Source organism: Pteropus medius, unplaced genomic scaffold (genome assembly GCF_902729225.1).
Source record: "Pteropus medius unplaced genomic scaffold, Ma_sr-lr_union100, whole genome shotgun sequence".
NCBI classification, from domain to species: domain Eukaryota; kingdom Metazoa; phylum Chordata; class Mammalia; order Chiroptera; family Pteropodidae; genus Pteropus; species Pteropus medius.
This window is the reverse complement of record NW_024342470.1, coordinates 4,750,426-4,766,376: the sequence shown is the minus strand read 5'-3', so window position 1 is coordinate 4,766,376 and position 15,951 is coordinate 4,750,426. Positions and strand designations below refer to the sequence as shown.

At 41.7% G+C, this 15,951-nt stretch overlaps 1 protein-coding gene across 10 annotated transcripts in view; it reads right to left on the bottom strand.

Annotated features, from left to right (window-relative positions):
- TEAD1 (TEA domain transcription factor 1) overlaps positions 1–15,951 on the bottom strand; it is a 250,050-nt gene that overhangs the window by 34,267 nt on the left and 199,832 nt on the right. For 9 of the 10 annotated variants that reach the window (XM_039863632.1, XM_039863631.1, XM_039863633.1 and 6 more), the window contains one exon: positions 4,981–5,154. The exons of the other annotated variant lie outside the window; for it this stretch is intronic. In XM_039863632.1, the coding sequence (XP_039719566.1) occupies positions 4,981–5,154 (174 nt within the window). The remainder of the gene's footprint in view (positions 1–4,980; positions 5,155–15,951) is intronic. 10 annotated transcript variants of the gene reach the window in all.

Here is a 15,951-nt window from a genome sequence, read left to right as displayed (position 1 = left end):
AAAATAGAAAAGACAAAAATGCAGAAAGGCGCTGTAACCTTTAGTGAAAAGAATCCTATTACTCTTTTGGCTCTATAATTGTTAAAACCACTGACCGCTCTCTACTGCAGACACATCTGAACCCGGATTCCTTGTCTTTCCTAATTTTTCTACCTACCTACGTATTGCCATACAAGTGAAGCCCTATCTGCAAAGCACCTCAGTGCACATGAACTCCCCTGAATGCACCACTCATGCACCTTGTCTTGCTGCTTTCACTCACCAGCTCTCTTTTCTACAAAGTGTGCTGTCATCTCTCCCTACCCTAGTGCTTGCAGACATAATGGTTGAAGGAGAAGACCCCTAACATCTCATTGGTGGGAATATAAAGTAGTCTAACCACCTCAGAAAAAAATTTGGTAGTTTCTTAAAAAGTTAAACATAGAGTTACCACATGTCCCAGCAATTTTACTCCTAGGTAGCTACCAAAGAAAAGATGAAACCATATGTCCATGCAAAAACTTCAGAGAAGCATTATGCATAAAAACTTCAAGTAGAAACAATCCACAAGTCCATCAACTAGTAAATAGAAAAGCAAAATGTGGTATAGCCGTTCAGTGGGACAGTATACAGCAAACAGAAATGAGCTAACCACTGACTCATGCTACGACACGGATGTACCTCAAACACATTATGATAAGAGGCCAGATGCAAACAACTACACAACTGAATAACTCCATTTACATGAAATGTCCAAAAAAAGGCAAATCTGTATAGGCAGAAAGTAGATTAGTACTTGCCTGGGGCTGGGAGTGGGAACAGGGATTGATTACAAGTGGATGCAGGGCATCTTTTTAGAGTGATAGAAATATTCTAAAATTTGATTGTAGTGATGGTTACACAAGTCTGTAAAATTTTCTAAAACTCAGTGAATTTTATAAGGGAATTATATGGTGTGCAAATTTTATGATATATAAATTATTTGTCAATAAAGCTCGTAAAAAAAAATCTCAGCAGATACACAGCAGGGGCCCTTAGGTGTCTTACACCACTAAGGCATGAAAAATTATAAGGCTCATAGGGTAGAGGGGCATCCATGCTGGCATCTTCGGCTCTGCCACTCTTTTATGTTTTGGGGTGTCGTCAGGGTCTTCCACCCTGAAACCAGTGGAGTGACTGCTACTTGGCTTACTACCATCCCATTCACCTCAAAGTGCCAACTGGCAAAGAGCTGAGGTACCCACGCCTTGGGGTTAAGTTAAGGTACTTCAGATAGTACTCAATATTCCTTCCACAGCAAATGCCTGACTTAGTCTGCCCCCACTGAGCCCAGGCTAAACATGGCAGACGTTCTGAAAATAAAATTTCAGGAACAACCATATCAACAAATTAAGTCAGCCTGACTTTGACAACCTAGAGACCTCAGGGAGTTTGAGAAAGAGGAAAAAGGGAGATGAAAGGAGAGACTAGGTAGAGGATCTCTGTTGAAATGTACTGAATTCACACAAAAATAAGAAAATGTGCTAAGTGAATTACTAACACAAAAGATAGTGCAAACAGTGTTAAACCTACTTAAGAACACCCACTGGAAACACCTACTGATAACTAAGGATAGATATTCTAATCGTATTCATTTTTACTGAGTCATTAGAGGAAGCCAATGATATTTCAATTGTAGCAAATTGTAAAACTAATTCAAATTGTTTCCTCATTTATTTTAACGTAGTTACGACTGAATTTCTTTATAAAGGTTAAATACTGCTAACAGCCATACTAAGGAGTGATGTCTTCTATCATATTCATAGTACCGCTCAATTTTAATTCTGCGAATTTTAATTCAATAAACTAATATCTAATCTTGGAGTAACTGTTTCTAATTTTGCACATCTCATACTAGCTACCACACTAAACATCTGCAATATAGACCTCATTATTTGGGGATTCACGACTGAAGGGCCTCATCACTGAAAGTATTTATTAAAATCATTCCAAATAAAATGGGAAATTTAGGAAGCAAAAACAAAAATAACTTTCTAAGCCTGTATATTCAAATAATAAGCTAATTATAAAAATCTTATTATTATTAAAAACCAATACTGTTTAATTTGAAAGTACTGAAAATAGTTTCTTTTCATCATGTTCTATAATTTCTGATTAGTTTTAATTAATTTGGGTAGAACAGCCTCTTTTTATATGCTTCCCAATAGTGGTTTTCGAACTTCTGGATCTTGGGATGCATTTCCACTCAAAATTTACTGAGGACCTTAAAGAGCTTTTGTTTCTATAGGTTATATCTATCTATATTTTCTGTATTGGAAATTTAAACAGAAAATTTTAAGTATTTAGTACCTAATTTAAAACTAATAAGCTCATTACATGTTAACATACTTTTTTTTAGTTATATTTTCATACTTTTTTATGTTTATATTTTCATACTTTTTTTATGTTTATATTTTCAAACATAAACATAAATTAGTTGTTTTACATTTTGCAAATCTATTTAATGTGTGAATTAATGGGAAATACCTAGATTTTTATACCTGCTTCTACATTCAATTTGTCATGACCTGCTGCTTTGGTTGAAGTATGTGAAGAAAATCTAGACTCACATAAATATGTAATTGAAAAAGCAAAGAGTCTTTTAATAGACTCTTCAGATAACTGTGGTCATTTTTCTTTGGTATTACCCTGTAACTTGACAAATAACCTTCTTAAAGGTTAGCTGTAGTCTGGATTCTGAAACCATATCAATGAACTTTTCATACTTTGTTATATTCAAATTCACTGGCTTATCTTACACAATATCAAAAAAAAAAATCACATGTCAATATGACTGTGGATCTCATCAGAAAAGTCTTTAATGTATTAGGAAGCTGTCAAGTTCACTGAGGTGGATACAAGTTTTCCAAAATTCTTATTTTTACTTAAGAACTCAAAATTTATCTCTGGCAACAAAATTTGTTAGTTGCTGTCCTTGATATGGCACGCTGGCTCACTGCATTCATTGTCAATGTGTACACTAGATTCAAGATGTAGTAAAAGTCATAAAAGGACATTTTGGGGGTGGATGGTCCTTTTTTTCTTTTTTTTAACCTGTGTGAGCCTATCAGCCTGGTTGAGCTAAGTCTTCAGAAGTTTTACTCTATTGTTTCTGGACTACCAGTGTGCATATCAGGAGAGTGCAAATGACAAATAATGTCTCAATGTCATAATGAAAATAATATTGACCTTGATGACACACTGAAAGGAAACTGAGGAATCCCCTAGAAGTAATAGGCCATACTTTGAAAACTGCTGTATTATATAACTGGCCTCTAACCGCCATTCAAATTACTAGCAGGCAGCCACCAATTCAAAAAAGAGAAATGTCTTACTGCTTTTTCAGGTTATCCACATGTTATTACCCATCCCAAGAACATTAATATAAGTAGAAGGCATTTCCACCATCCAAATTCAATAGGGAAGCATGAAAATGAAATCTAGTTACCATGCACACATAATAGAAACTAAGCAAACTAAATCTAATATGTAAACTTCCACCAAGGAATTTAAAACATCATTTTTTTCTTAATTCATTTGTTTCTCCATTTGTTGAGCTTTTCTGTGTAAGGCACTTGCTTAGAGATATGGAGAGTCCTCTGTTGACGACTCTATGACCAGGGTCTCCAGGACATGAAGCAGCCAGGAAACAAAGCAGAGGCACTAAAGTCAAACTTTATCCAATTTCAAGCCCCAGGTCTTATACAAGCAACCTACAAGCAGCCTTTCCTTTGTAACCTCTAGGTATCTATTTTCTTAGTTGGATATGAGGTAAATTCCACTTAACATTGTGAGGACTGGATAAAATGCATGTAAAGCATTAGTGCAGCTCCCAGCTCACAGCAGGTGTTCAATAAATGGTAGCTACTTTTATGAATAAGGTCCCCTGGAGGCAGCTGGAGTCCAGGGAGGAGTGGGACACACATCCAAATAATTAAGACAAAACATGGGAACTGATTAACTACAAAATGCGATGGGAATAAAAAGAAAATCAATGGTCTGCTTAAGTGAGGAAGGTGCTATAATAAAGGAGCCATCATCTCAAGGGAAGGAAGAGTTGGTCTGGTGGGAGAGAAGGGGAAGGGGGAAACGTGAGTATATCTGGACACACACAAAGGCTGAGCACATGATGGATAGCAAGGAAAACACATTAGAATCAGTTCACTTAGGGCCTTTAATGCCATGCTAAGAAGTGCAAACATCTGAAGTGATTTCCTCTTTATTCTAAAGACTGAGGAATTAAAGAGGCTTGGTGTTAGCAGGTCATCTGGTCTCCTGTTGCCCATCTGACCCCCCAGTACACACACATTATACTTATAGTTGCTCTAACGTCTCTGACCCATCAGCAGTCTCCTGGCCTAAGTCTGACTAGTGGAGCAGGAAGAGCAAAGCTCCTCTCAGAGGCTGTGGGACATCAGCAAGCCCCAGCAGCTGGTGGCATCTAAGCTTATTGTTTTAAAGCACAAATGAGGCACATACTGGGCAAAGCCATTTTGTATTCTGTCAGACACTTATAAAATCCTGAAGCATGTAAATTTGTCTTTATCCCAGCCCCATCTTTGCCTCAAGTCCTATGCTCTGGTGGAATTTACAGGTCACTCTGCTTAACGGAGAGAGAAGAAACAGAAAGAGGGTCTAGTGCCCCATGTTTTCCATCATGATTCCAGCCATCTGTGAAGCCTCTTGCACTGTCTGAGTGAGCCCTGAGGCCCAAAGAGGCTGCCCTTCTCTTGCTCCTTGGCGGGGGCAGCAAATGCTGCCTAGGTGCATCATGTGGATGTACCAGAAGGCCAGCATGAGGACAGCCTCACAGGTAGAGTCTGTGACACCTTGGCGATCCTGCAGGTACACATGAAGGTGTAGTTGGCGTGGATCCACGGTTAGCTGTGCTGCTCCCCACTCACGTGTGGGATGTGACCATTCAGATAAAAACCACTGAAATCACAGCAATGTCTTACTCACCCAGAATTTTACGAGGAAGAAGGCATTTTGAGGGCCCTTTCCAAACAGTTCCTTTAAGCCACCTTTCTTTTCAGGAAATTTGTCATAAATCTGACGAATGTCCACTGATTCGAGCAATGGGTCACTGTAAGAATGGTTGGCATGCCCAATGTGCACGAAGAGGTGTTTGTTGTACTGTAAGAAACCAACAAAAACATTCCCATTACAAACCCTTTGATCAATGGGAGACACATCCATCTTGAACTGGATAAAGAGCAGTAGTCTTGAAATCCCGGAATTATGCCTTGAATAGCCGAAGGTCTATGCCTTTGAAAAGATGATGTTAAGAAAAGCCATTACAGCTTAGGGTAAAACAGTCATTGTCTTTTTTTTTTTTTTAAAGTTGAACATAATATTACATTAGTTTCAGGTATACAATATAGAGAGTCATTGTTTTTTATTGACAAAGGTATATATTCCCGCGAATGCCTAAAAGATCTTTTTTTGTAGATATAGTAGTAAACAATGACTTAAATTACCCAATTACCAAACCAGAAAACAATTTTATTATCCAGTTTCACCTGACTCAACGAAAATGACAGCGACACCCTTTGGATTCCATTATTCATAGTGCGAGCCCACTAAGAAATATGTGGGTCATTAGCTAACATCATCACCCAGAATGCACTTCTTACACCAGCTCCTTAGCAACAGCATGGATGTGGCCCTCTTAGCAATGGTACCCACCTACTTCCTCCAGCAGGAGTAAGAGTGCTGAGCCTCTTTCTCACCAGTCCCCTTAGTAACCAATCTAAAACTATTGCACAAGGGCTGGTCAATATGTGGTAGTGCGAAGTTAGGATCAAGGGTATAGATCATGGTACAAGGCTTTTAGGGACTGATAAAAAACAAAACAAAACAAAACAAAAAAAACAACAAAAAACAAAAACCCAATCAACCAACCAAACAAAATCCAACAATGGTCACTCATACATAAAAAAATAAAAACACCAAACCCTGTTAAGACATTTAACTTGCAGAGGAAACCCTTTCTTTTCCTTGCTTTGGTAGAAGATATGGTAATAGGATCACAAAGGGGTGTGTTCAGATGCAGCAGAATTACCAAGGAACATTTAAAAATCACCAATGCTTGGGCCCCACTGAGACTAAATTGAGATCCCTGAACTGAGGGCAGACATTAGTAATTTTTAATGCTCCTTAGGTAAATTCCAAAATGCAGCCTAGTTTGAGAACACTGGCCTAGATTCTCTATTCCAGAACCCCCATGTCTGCTTTTCCTGCTGAATAGGCTGTAACACCAACCTAATATGACACAAAGACCTCTGAAGGTATGGGTTCCAGCTAATAACCCAGTAGGATTCATAAGAACCCCATGTCCCTATCTGCCTAGCAGTCCCTATTCACTGTTTAAGTTTAAATTGGCATCTCTCCAACTATAGAGTCCTTCCAATTACTAATTGCATAGAAAATGAGAAGTCACAAATAAAACGACTTGGTCACAGCTGCCTACCATGAGTACTGTATACAGGTTAAGAGTATGGAGTCTGGACTCTGCCTGCTCAAGCATAAAACTTTGTGCCCACTGTGTATTAACTATGCCATTGGGTAGGTGCCTTTTCAGTGTCTAAGACGGGGACAGCACTGGCATCTACTTCATATGGACGGTTGCTATATGGTTTAAATGAGACACTGCTTATAAAGAGCTTACTAGAACTGCTAGAACCAACGAAGAGCAAACAATAAATGCTAGCTACCATTTTTCATAAAACTCCCTTCTTTGAGATTCAGTGAATATAAACATATTAAAAGCATTGTGTTAAAGAAACATTTTTTAACTTTCATAACCCAAAGTTTCCCAAACTCATTTGATCACAAAACCTTGTAAAAATATCCTTAGGAAGAGCTCGTTCAAATCCGTGACCTGCTACCCACACTGTGAATCTCAATGCTGGTCACAATGCTGAGGAGCAGGAGGCCCATCCCCACCCGATGCCCGCTGTCCAGTGTTGCACATGTGGGGACTGTGGCCAGGGCCCAGCATCTGGGAGAGGGCTAAGCCCTTCTCCTATCCAACATGAGAGTGACATCTTTACAAGGCTTCAAAATCCCTAAAAAGTATCAGGTGAAATTTAAAAAAAAAAAGGAACCTATCAAGCTCTGACATGGACCCAGCCTCTGTCCCAGCTACCTGGTGGCTTTCAGGCTGGACTGAGACCTGGAAACTACCATGGAAGAACAGAGTATGCCTATGTGGGAAGAGAGTGAAAAAAACTTTAAAATAAAGTAAAAGTCATTGCCGTGTTCGGGGGGTGAGGTTATGGGGTGGGGCAGAATGCTATTGATCTGTTTATAAATTTTCTCCAATGTTGTTACATCACCTTTCCAATTATAAGCAAACAAAAGCCCATAGGAATGTATAAAGCACTACTGCTAAGGAGCTTCCAGTCTCATCGGTGAGCAAAAGGAATAAAAATAACACAAGCTATGTTTGGGACACAGTTATCAACCATCACAGGAGCTGAGGCAAAAGGCAGTGTTCCTTCATTAACTGGACAACTGGCCATCTGTATGTCCACCCACCCCATCCTTATTAATAACCTCTGCTTACAGCAAGCTCTTGGCCATACCCAGCTCTAGGAGGCACCATTTGTCATTACTGGTGCCACATGAGGGCGGTGAATCTATGGGAAAGAATGTAATACAAGAAAAGCGTTGGGGACACCTGGGAACTGAAGCTGAGTTGAGCACCACCTTCTAGCCCTTCTGCCTCACTAGCCGCCCACAGGTCAGGGCAGAGCTGGAGTGAAGTTAAGAAGCAGTGAGACTTAGCCGTTTTGCTCCAGATATCAAAAGGCACCGGCACTGTACTGTTGGAACTCGGATGACAGCCTAGATGGCCACGTGTCAATAAGTCAGGAAGGTGAATGGAAGGTAAAACTGACCATACTTCAGTGAGGACCATGAAGATACAGCTGAAAAGCAAGGTGTTGAGTGCAAAGCATGAACAAGAAACTGAAATCTCAGTTTTCTTATATGTACAATGGAGATGTTAATATCTGTAATACAGGTTTGAGGACGAAAAGAAACAATGCACAGAAGGTGCTTGGCATAGGGCCTAGCATAGAAGAAGTGCTAGATAAATCGTAGCTGCTAAGATTACTATTGTGTTGGTTTATTATTATGTGAGATGAAATAGATCCTGGGGCAGAAGCACAACAAGGTTCCTACTTCAGCTATCCCTCCTGCCTAGCAAAAACAAAAACAAAAACAAAAACAAAAACAAAAACAAAAACAAAACAAAACAAAACAAAACAAACCCACAAGTAAGCCCAGAGCTGGGAACAGGTCGTAAAGCCGTGTGAATGTTCAGTCTTGATTACGGCCCACCCATTACTGGCTTCTCAGGGTGTGGGCCTCTCACTTGTGCCTGAAGGAAGGAAAAGAACTTGCGTCCATTCAGCGTTATGTGCAATGTGCACTCTGTATATGTAACCTCAGGTAATTCTTGCCTCACAATGACACTGTAGGTGGATTTTATTAAAATCATTTTACAAATGAGGAAATAGAAGCTTAGAGACGAACTTGCCTGAGGTCACACGTCCAGGAATAGTCCTGGAGTTGAGAATAAAACTTAGATCTGTCAGCACCACCGCCCATGGATTTGCTGCAAATATCAACCACATGGTCTCCCAGAAGAAAATGCCTAGACCCTTCTATTGCAGACCGACTTTTTCTGAAAGTTGATTCAAGAAAGAAGAAGGCAGCTAAATAGTGTTTTTAAAATTCTAAAATGTTAAATTAGAATTGGGGATAAACATAATGATTCATGGATGCATCAGACAGTCTTCAAAGGTTTCTATTTTGAGGAAATTACCTTCGTGCCCAAGTGGCTGAAATGAACTGAGAAGGGGCAGGCTGTCTTTGCCAAAGGAAATCGGGCACTGCCTCTCCAAGGCTGGTGACTTGAAACCAAACCCTGACTGCTGGCATCTGAGTGGCTTTATTACTGCCAAGAGGTGACTTTGTTTCTAAGAATACAAAGGACTAAAAGAAGGTGTCCTGGAGACCACAGCAGTGAGATAAACAAACCCCCTCTACCCTTAATTCAACCTGGGTAAGTCAGGAGTCTCTTGGCCCCTAAACCCAGAAGGCTGAAAAGAAGAAATCCACCTGATAGGTTTGGGTTCAAGTTTTCATGAAATTAAAACTCTGAAAACCATTTGCTGAGGCTCTAACTACTACTTCTCATCCTGCCAGTTCTCCTTATTAGGGAAGATGGCTACTAGGGTGGATACTTTATTTCTCTCTCCTCTTTCCAAATAAATCCCAATTTCTTTCCAGCAGTGTTGGTATCCCCAAAACTAAAAGTGGAACACAAAACTTGCAAAGAGTAATTCTACTCTATAAAGCAGAAAACAAACATTTGCAAAAACAACAAATCAAACCCCCAAGTATTTAGGGGTAATATATAAGCAGAAACAGGGGGAATGTCAATGAGTCATGTATACTAAAGCCTAAGACTAAATTTCCTCAGTATCCAAAATAGAAGTTAATACTGCCTTTCAATTACAAAAGTCTCCTAGGCGCTCAGTAGATATGTTGATTATCAACGTATCAATGACAACAACAAAAAGGTACTCACTCTGCTTCTTTCTTTTATGGATTTCAGTAGAATAAACCAGCACGCCTACTGTCCATTGCATACAAGGCACTGTGCTAGGAACGGGGAACCCATGAGCTAATAATACAAAAAGTCTCTCTCTTCATAGACCCTGCAGAAGGACTGTATGGAGCTAGTCTGCTTCCTCTATAGTCAGAATCATACACTGCCCACATAAATGCATGTTCTCAAAAATTCCTATAGAGAAGACTAGTATTAAAGACAGTCAACACCCCCACTCCTGCACATCACATAACTTAAATTAGCATTTAAATGTTTTTTTTTTTTTATATGAACGACTTTATTCTCCAGCATTAAACATGCAGTTACTCATTAGCAAGGAGAACATATGTGGAACTCACCTGGAAAATATGAATAAAGTTTCACAACTCTACGGTAAAAACCAGGTTATCTATCACACCTGAGCGATGTAAGTTTTCAGAAAATTGACTTTCCTTATAACTGTTCTCACAGGAGGATATATTCCATGCAATGAGGAAGTAAATAAAAAAAGAGGGAGATGGGGCCCTAACACAGGAGAGAGGTAGAGGAATGCTCTGGTCAACAGCGGGGCCGCTGACCTGGACAGCGGTCAGTCTAGAACGGACGAGGAGCTGGAGGGCTCCTGGAGAGATGTCACCAAGAACACAATGGACCTCAGAGACTCCCTGACTTATTTAACCATCAGGAGAAGAGTTTGAGAAGTGTTATAAATTTTGAGGATAAATTTGCATAATGTAAAAATTGAGCAAATAAAAAAAAGGAGCAATGACAAACCCTAGAAAAAAACAAGTGTTACAATCAAGAAATGGTTCTAATACATCATCACACACTAACCATACTGCGTGTGAAATTTACACAGGTTTACAATATAAACACTGAATGTTAACCCAAAATTTGTGATATAACCACACTGGGAGGGTGAGAAGTAAAAGCGGTGAGGAAATGTGCTAATTTAGAGAGCTAAGTGTCCCACAGTAAGAAGTCAACAGAAACAGTCTAAAGTTGATGGACAGAGACATATAGTATAAGCATGTCACTTAGGAATATGGAGATAATAAATGACAGAATGGCTGAAAGAGCTGTACGCAGCTGTCTCTAAGGAACAGGACTGGGGGGTGGGGAGACTTGGGGAAATGGACTGCGGCTTTTCCTTATAGGCCATGAATGCGGTTCTACTTGGCTTACATATAAAGCACATGCATTACTTTATTAAATTAAATAAACAGCCAATCAAAAGCTATCTTGAACATCATGGAGATTTTTTGAGGAAGGGAAATAACTATAAAGGGAAATAAAAATATTAGGAGTCATGCTTCAGGATGTTTATGCTAGTTGACCACAAGTTCCCTGGAATGGAAAGGAACTGAGTCAAATTACAGAGCCATCCTATGGCTCAAATACTCAGGATGACTGAGCAGAAGCTGGGACCCCTGTCTGCCTGCAGCATTCACCCAAAAGACCAGTGTTACACCAGCAAAATCCTACCTAGATCAAAACATCCCGCAGCTCAGCAACACCTGACAAAATACATGGGTTTCTATTTTGACTTGGGGAAATGCTCGTTTTCTCTTTTTATTGCTATCATCCCTCCAGTTCTTCTTCACAGCAGTTGTAAATAGGGATAAAGGTGAATGTAGTCCTAAAAACTCAAAGTGACTTGCAAAGGGTTATTTAGCTACCCTGGGGGTTTCACAAAAGACTTTACTACTTCCCTAAAGCTGTTCCAAGAGATCACTTTCTCTTCTGGACCCCTACTTTCCTTCTCTCTGCTGCTGAGGGAGGGCTGAGCGCTGGGACTCTGGAGTCAGATGAGGGGTGGGGAGGTGGGGGGTGTCTGGTCCGAATCCTGGCACTGCACCGCTGGCACCACTGCCTAGCTGAGTCATCTGGGATCGGCGATCCCAGCCCTCTGTGCTGCAGTTTCTACATCCATCTGTAATGCACGGATAGTAACAGTGCCTACCTTGAAGGAATGTCACGAGGACTGAATGAAATAACACGTAGGAAATACATAATACTGTGCCGAGCACATAGTTTATTTTTATCGTTGCTATTATTATTTCTCCAAATAATCATGTTTCTTTTCTTCAGATGAGATCATGTGAAATTAAGGCTGTCTCTCTGGTAGCAATAAAATGGAAATATTAAAATTTAAAGCAGAAATTTAGAGAGGGACGTTTCAGACACATGAGCGTTATTCCTACCATTCCAACACTGCCTTTTACTACTGTCAATGTCGGGTGGCCAAGGTGGGGGTGGGTGATGTGCACGCGGGGCCTGCAGTGATCTGGCCCCCACACTTCCCTCAGGCCCATCCGAGCCCACTCTCTGAAGCATGTGAAGTATGGTCTTGCAAGTGGGGCCGGGGCAGCCTGGGAGGGTGCTCATCACCGCAGATGAGACAGACAAGAACAACACACTCCAACAGTGGCCTCTGGAGTTTCATTTTCTTTCTTTTCTCTTTTTCTGAAAGGACTGTCAGTACATTCTCCTCCAGAGACCTCTGATGAGGCAGTTCACTTTTTGTAGAAAAGGAAAGAGGAGCTCTGAAAATCTGTGGGTCCTTGGCATCAGGGCAGCTCCCCCCGACACGCCTCAGCTCTGCACTGCACTGTCTGACCTGAAGATGGCAGTCTTCTCCTAAACTTGTTCCAAAAATTCCAAGTATTTAAAGAATGCAGTAAAACCTTGAAAAATGACTGCTGTCAAATAATACCAAGAGAAAAATTATAATCCACTTAGGAATTTAAAGAAACCAAGACAAATAACTCATGTCAAGGATGATAACGTACAAGCTAGACCAGAGCAAGGACAAATCACCTACATTTGCTTCTTGTCATGCTCCTGCCAAGGCTCTTGGTCCAGACACCCCCAGGGAAGCCTGGGCAACCTGTGATGACCCCTGGGGCCCGGCCAAAGAAAATGACCTGTATATTCGGCCCTTGGAGGGACAAGAAGGGCTTGCCTGGGCTTCTGCTCCAAGAGGCTCTCTCTTCAGCTAACTGTTCAGAGGCACCAGCCCTGTTCTGGCTACTTGGCCCCAGTGCTGCTTCATCTCTTCCCTGTGCTCTTCCCAGAAAGAAACATTGAAAACAAGAAACTAGGAGCAAGTAAGTCCTTCTTTCCCAGGTCTCATACCAGGATGCACGGCCCTCACTTCCACGTCCACCACCGTCTCTGTAGAGCGGCTGCTGTTAGAAAGAAGTGCGTCTCCCCCACAGAAGTGCAGCTGTAAGGGCCCATGGGCTGCGTGCTGGGACAGCAACCACGAAGGCAGGCGGGTGTGGTGCTGACCTGCCAAGGAAAGCAGATGGAGCCTGGCTGGGGCCTCTGCGCAATGTCTATAAAACCCAGATTTCCAGATGCTTTCAATTGCCTCATCCCCAAATGGTAATGAAGAAAGAGGGTGAGTGCCCAGAGCAGCTCAGACACTGAGAGTAAACTACCCACTGCTTTTGCGAAAGGTGCAGGTATGAGCTGACGGGACAGCATGGCGATCATGCAGGACAGGCTGGGAAAACCACACCACAGTGAACCGTAACCTCTCTCACCAGAAGACACTTCATCTCCATTGTCATACTGGAAGATCACAGTTGGGAAAATGTACAAGAAAAACCTGGGAGAAACAAACAATGGGCACAGCCAACCATGAGACCAGCTGTAGCCTTGCTCTGAGAACCTGGAGGGCAAGTGTGCTTTCTGACCATTTATTCTAAGCATGGGATGCAGACATCGACAACACATGGGTTAAAATCCAGGCTCCACTGGTTTTGAGCTCTGTGGCCTGAGGCAAGTTGCTTAACCTTTCTGGGCCTTGACATCTTCCCCTGAACATAGGGATGACACCTGGCCTGCTCACCTCCAGGGGTCAATGTGAAGGTCAGATGAAACAGTAAACATGCCAATTCTGTGTGAGCCATAGAGAACTGCACAGATGCTATTGATGAGATCTACATACAAGCCATGAACTAGGGTAGAGGAGTCTCTTTTCTAAAGGACCAGAAACTAGATCTGCCCCAACAGCCGTTTCCCATTAACAGAGGACCCCACTCTGGGATGTACCAACTGCTGCCTCAGCCACTGCAGGGCTCCGAAGCTTCTCCAGAGAAACCTTGTACTTCCCCTACCCTTCCAGGATGTAGGGAAGGGCCATCCTGGCAATCTGGAATTAAATCTTGCTTCTGATCTTATTTCTCCAATCGAACCCCCATACGAACCATCCACCCTTGTTTCTACCACAGGCCTCATCAATGTCATACTTCTTTAGAGCTACACTGATCACATTTTCCAAACCAAAGTCAGGATCTGTGGCCTAACACAGGAATTTTAGCTGATGTGTAAATTTAGGCCTTTGAAAGAAGCTATAAAGATATGAAGATTAAATCATCCTTGGGCCCACATCTGACCAAGTGCCTGTATGGAAAAGAACAGGTTATCTGGAGGATGTAAGTATAGAATGTTAGTGCAGGCTCCCCGACAGGGCAGAACTCGGGCTCCTTCAGGCTGTGAAGATTGCCGACTTACTCCCCCATATCCAGGAGCCTCCATGCTTTAGGCTGTTCCAGCCACTTAGAAATAAAGATAAGAGGCCAGCACATTTCAGGCGGTTCTGGATTCAGACAAAGTTCAAATATCCAACCCCACCAGCTATGAGCTGGGTGCTCGGCTAAATTACCCAAATTTTCTGAGCCTCTCTGTTTCCAAAATCCATTTCAACAAGTTCCTTCTGAGGACAAAAAGAAATAGCATTATCACAAAGTCAAATTTTCTTCCTTCTCTAGTTCTCTGATTCTTCAAATTATACCACCATCCCTCGTCTCAAAAACTCCATCATTTCCATTATCCTCTTCCTCCCAACAGCTAATTAATTCTAAAGGCCTTTTACTGTTATTGACACAGGGTTTCTCCCCTCTGGCATTCCCTGCTTTCCATCCCCTTGGCCACTGCTCATTCCCTGGCTTGGTCTTTGTCACCCATCTCCTGGACAAGTAATACTGTTTCCCTGCCCCCAACCTATTCTATAACCAGCTGCAGCTCTCATCTTCCTGAAACACACATCGGACCACACTTTCTCTTTAAAGGGGGTGGGGGGGCGGTGAGGTGGGAGAATATATGTTCATATTATGCTGCATATGTATTAAAATCTCTAGAAAGAGTCACAAAAAACTATCGACAGTTGTTTCCTACTTGGGGTGAGCCAGTAATTAAAAGGAAGGGAAGTCTCCCTCCATTCTTTTATGCTTATAGACTTTTGACCACTCATGAATTTACTACCTACGCACAGAAAAATAATTAAAAAAATATTCTGGCCCCCATCCTTGAGTTTCAATAGAGTCCAAACCACCTGGTGAACAGAAATTTCCCAAGCCAGGTCATTTCCATCTGTCTGGCCCAATTTCCTGCTACATTTCTACAAGATATTCAGGTTCAAAAAACATTTGTGGAGTGCTTAATAGGTCCTGGGATGTTGCTAACTGTCACTGTCACAGTAATACAGTGGGAGTGGTTCCATTATGACTACTGCACTGACTTGAGGCTGGGCCATGAAGTCATTTGCCCCAAAGCTCACGCCGCTGGTAAGAATTCAGATACTGGCTTTTTTATTCACTAGAACAAACATGTTGTCATGAGAGCATGATGAGAGATAAGTTCTAAAGTCCAAATGGGAACATTCCTTCCTTCTCTCGTGCCTTGCCCTAAACCCCTAGAAGATTCGCAGAACCACAGGTTGGAAAAGAAGCTCAGAGAAAACCCAGCCCAACTCATTCTCCAGTGTGTAGGGCCCTGCCACATCCAGCCTGTGCTTGGGGAGCTCATACTTTGGAAGGGAGGTGTTTTTACATTTCAGTAATTTTTTTTATTTCTTCAAAACTACAGTGGAGTGTTTAAGAATACAGAGTGGGGCCAAACCTTGGCATGGCCACTTCCGGGCACTGGATCTTGAAAATGTACCTTAATGTTTCTGAGCTTCCATTCCTTCACTGATAGACAGGACATAAGAACAGTACCCATGTCAAAATGCTTGGCGTACAAGGCTTCAACACAGCTCAGTAAGTGCTAGCAATTATTACTATTGCTATAATAATATATAAAGGTGTTTCTTATAGGCTGGGTGTGCCTTCCCTATTCAGGTTTGTTCCTCTACCACATCGTGAACTTTTCTTCTTCAGCAATACAGTGCTTTTTCAACATCTAAAGAGACAATCTCCTTGTCCTTCCTTCTCCATCCCAAAGTTTTCCCTTCTCTGGCCATGTTACTCCTACATAACTACACCCTTACACTCTCTCTTCCTGCACAGGGTCCTGCT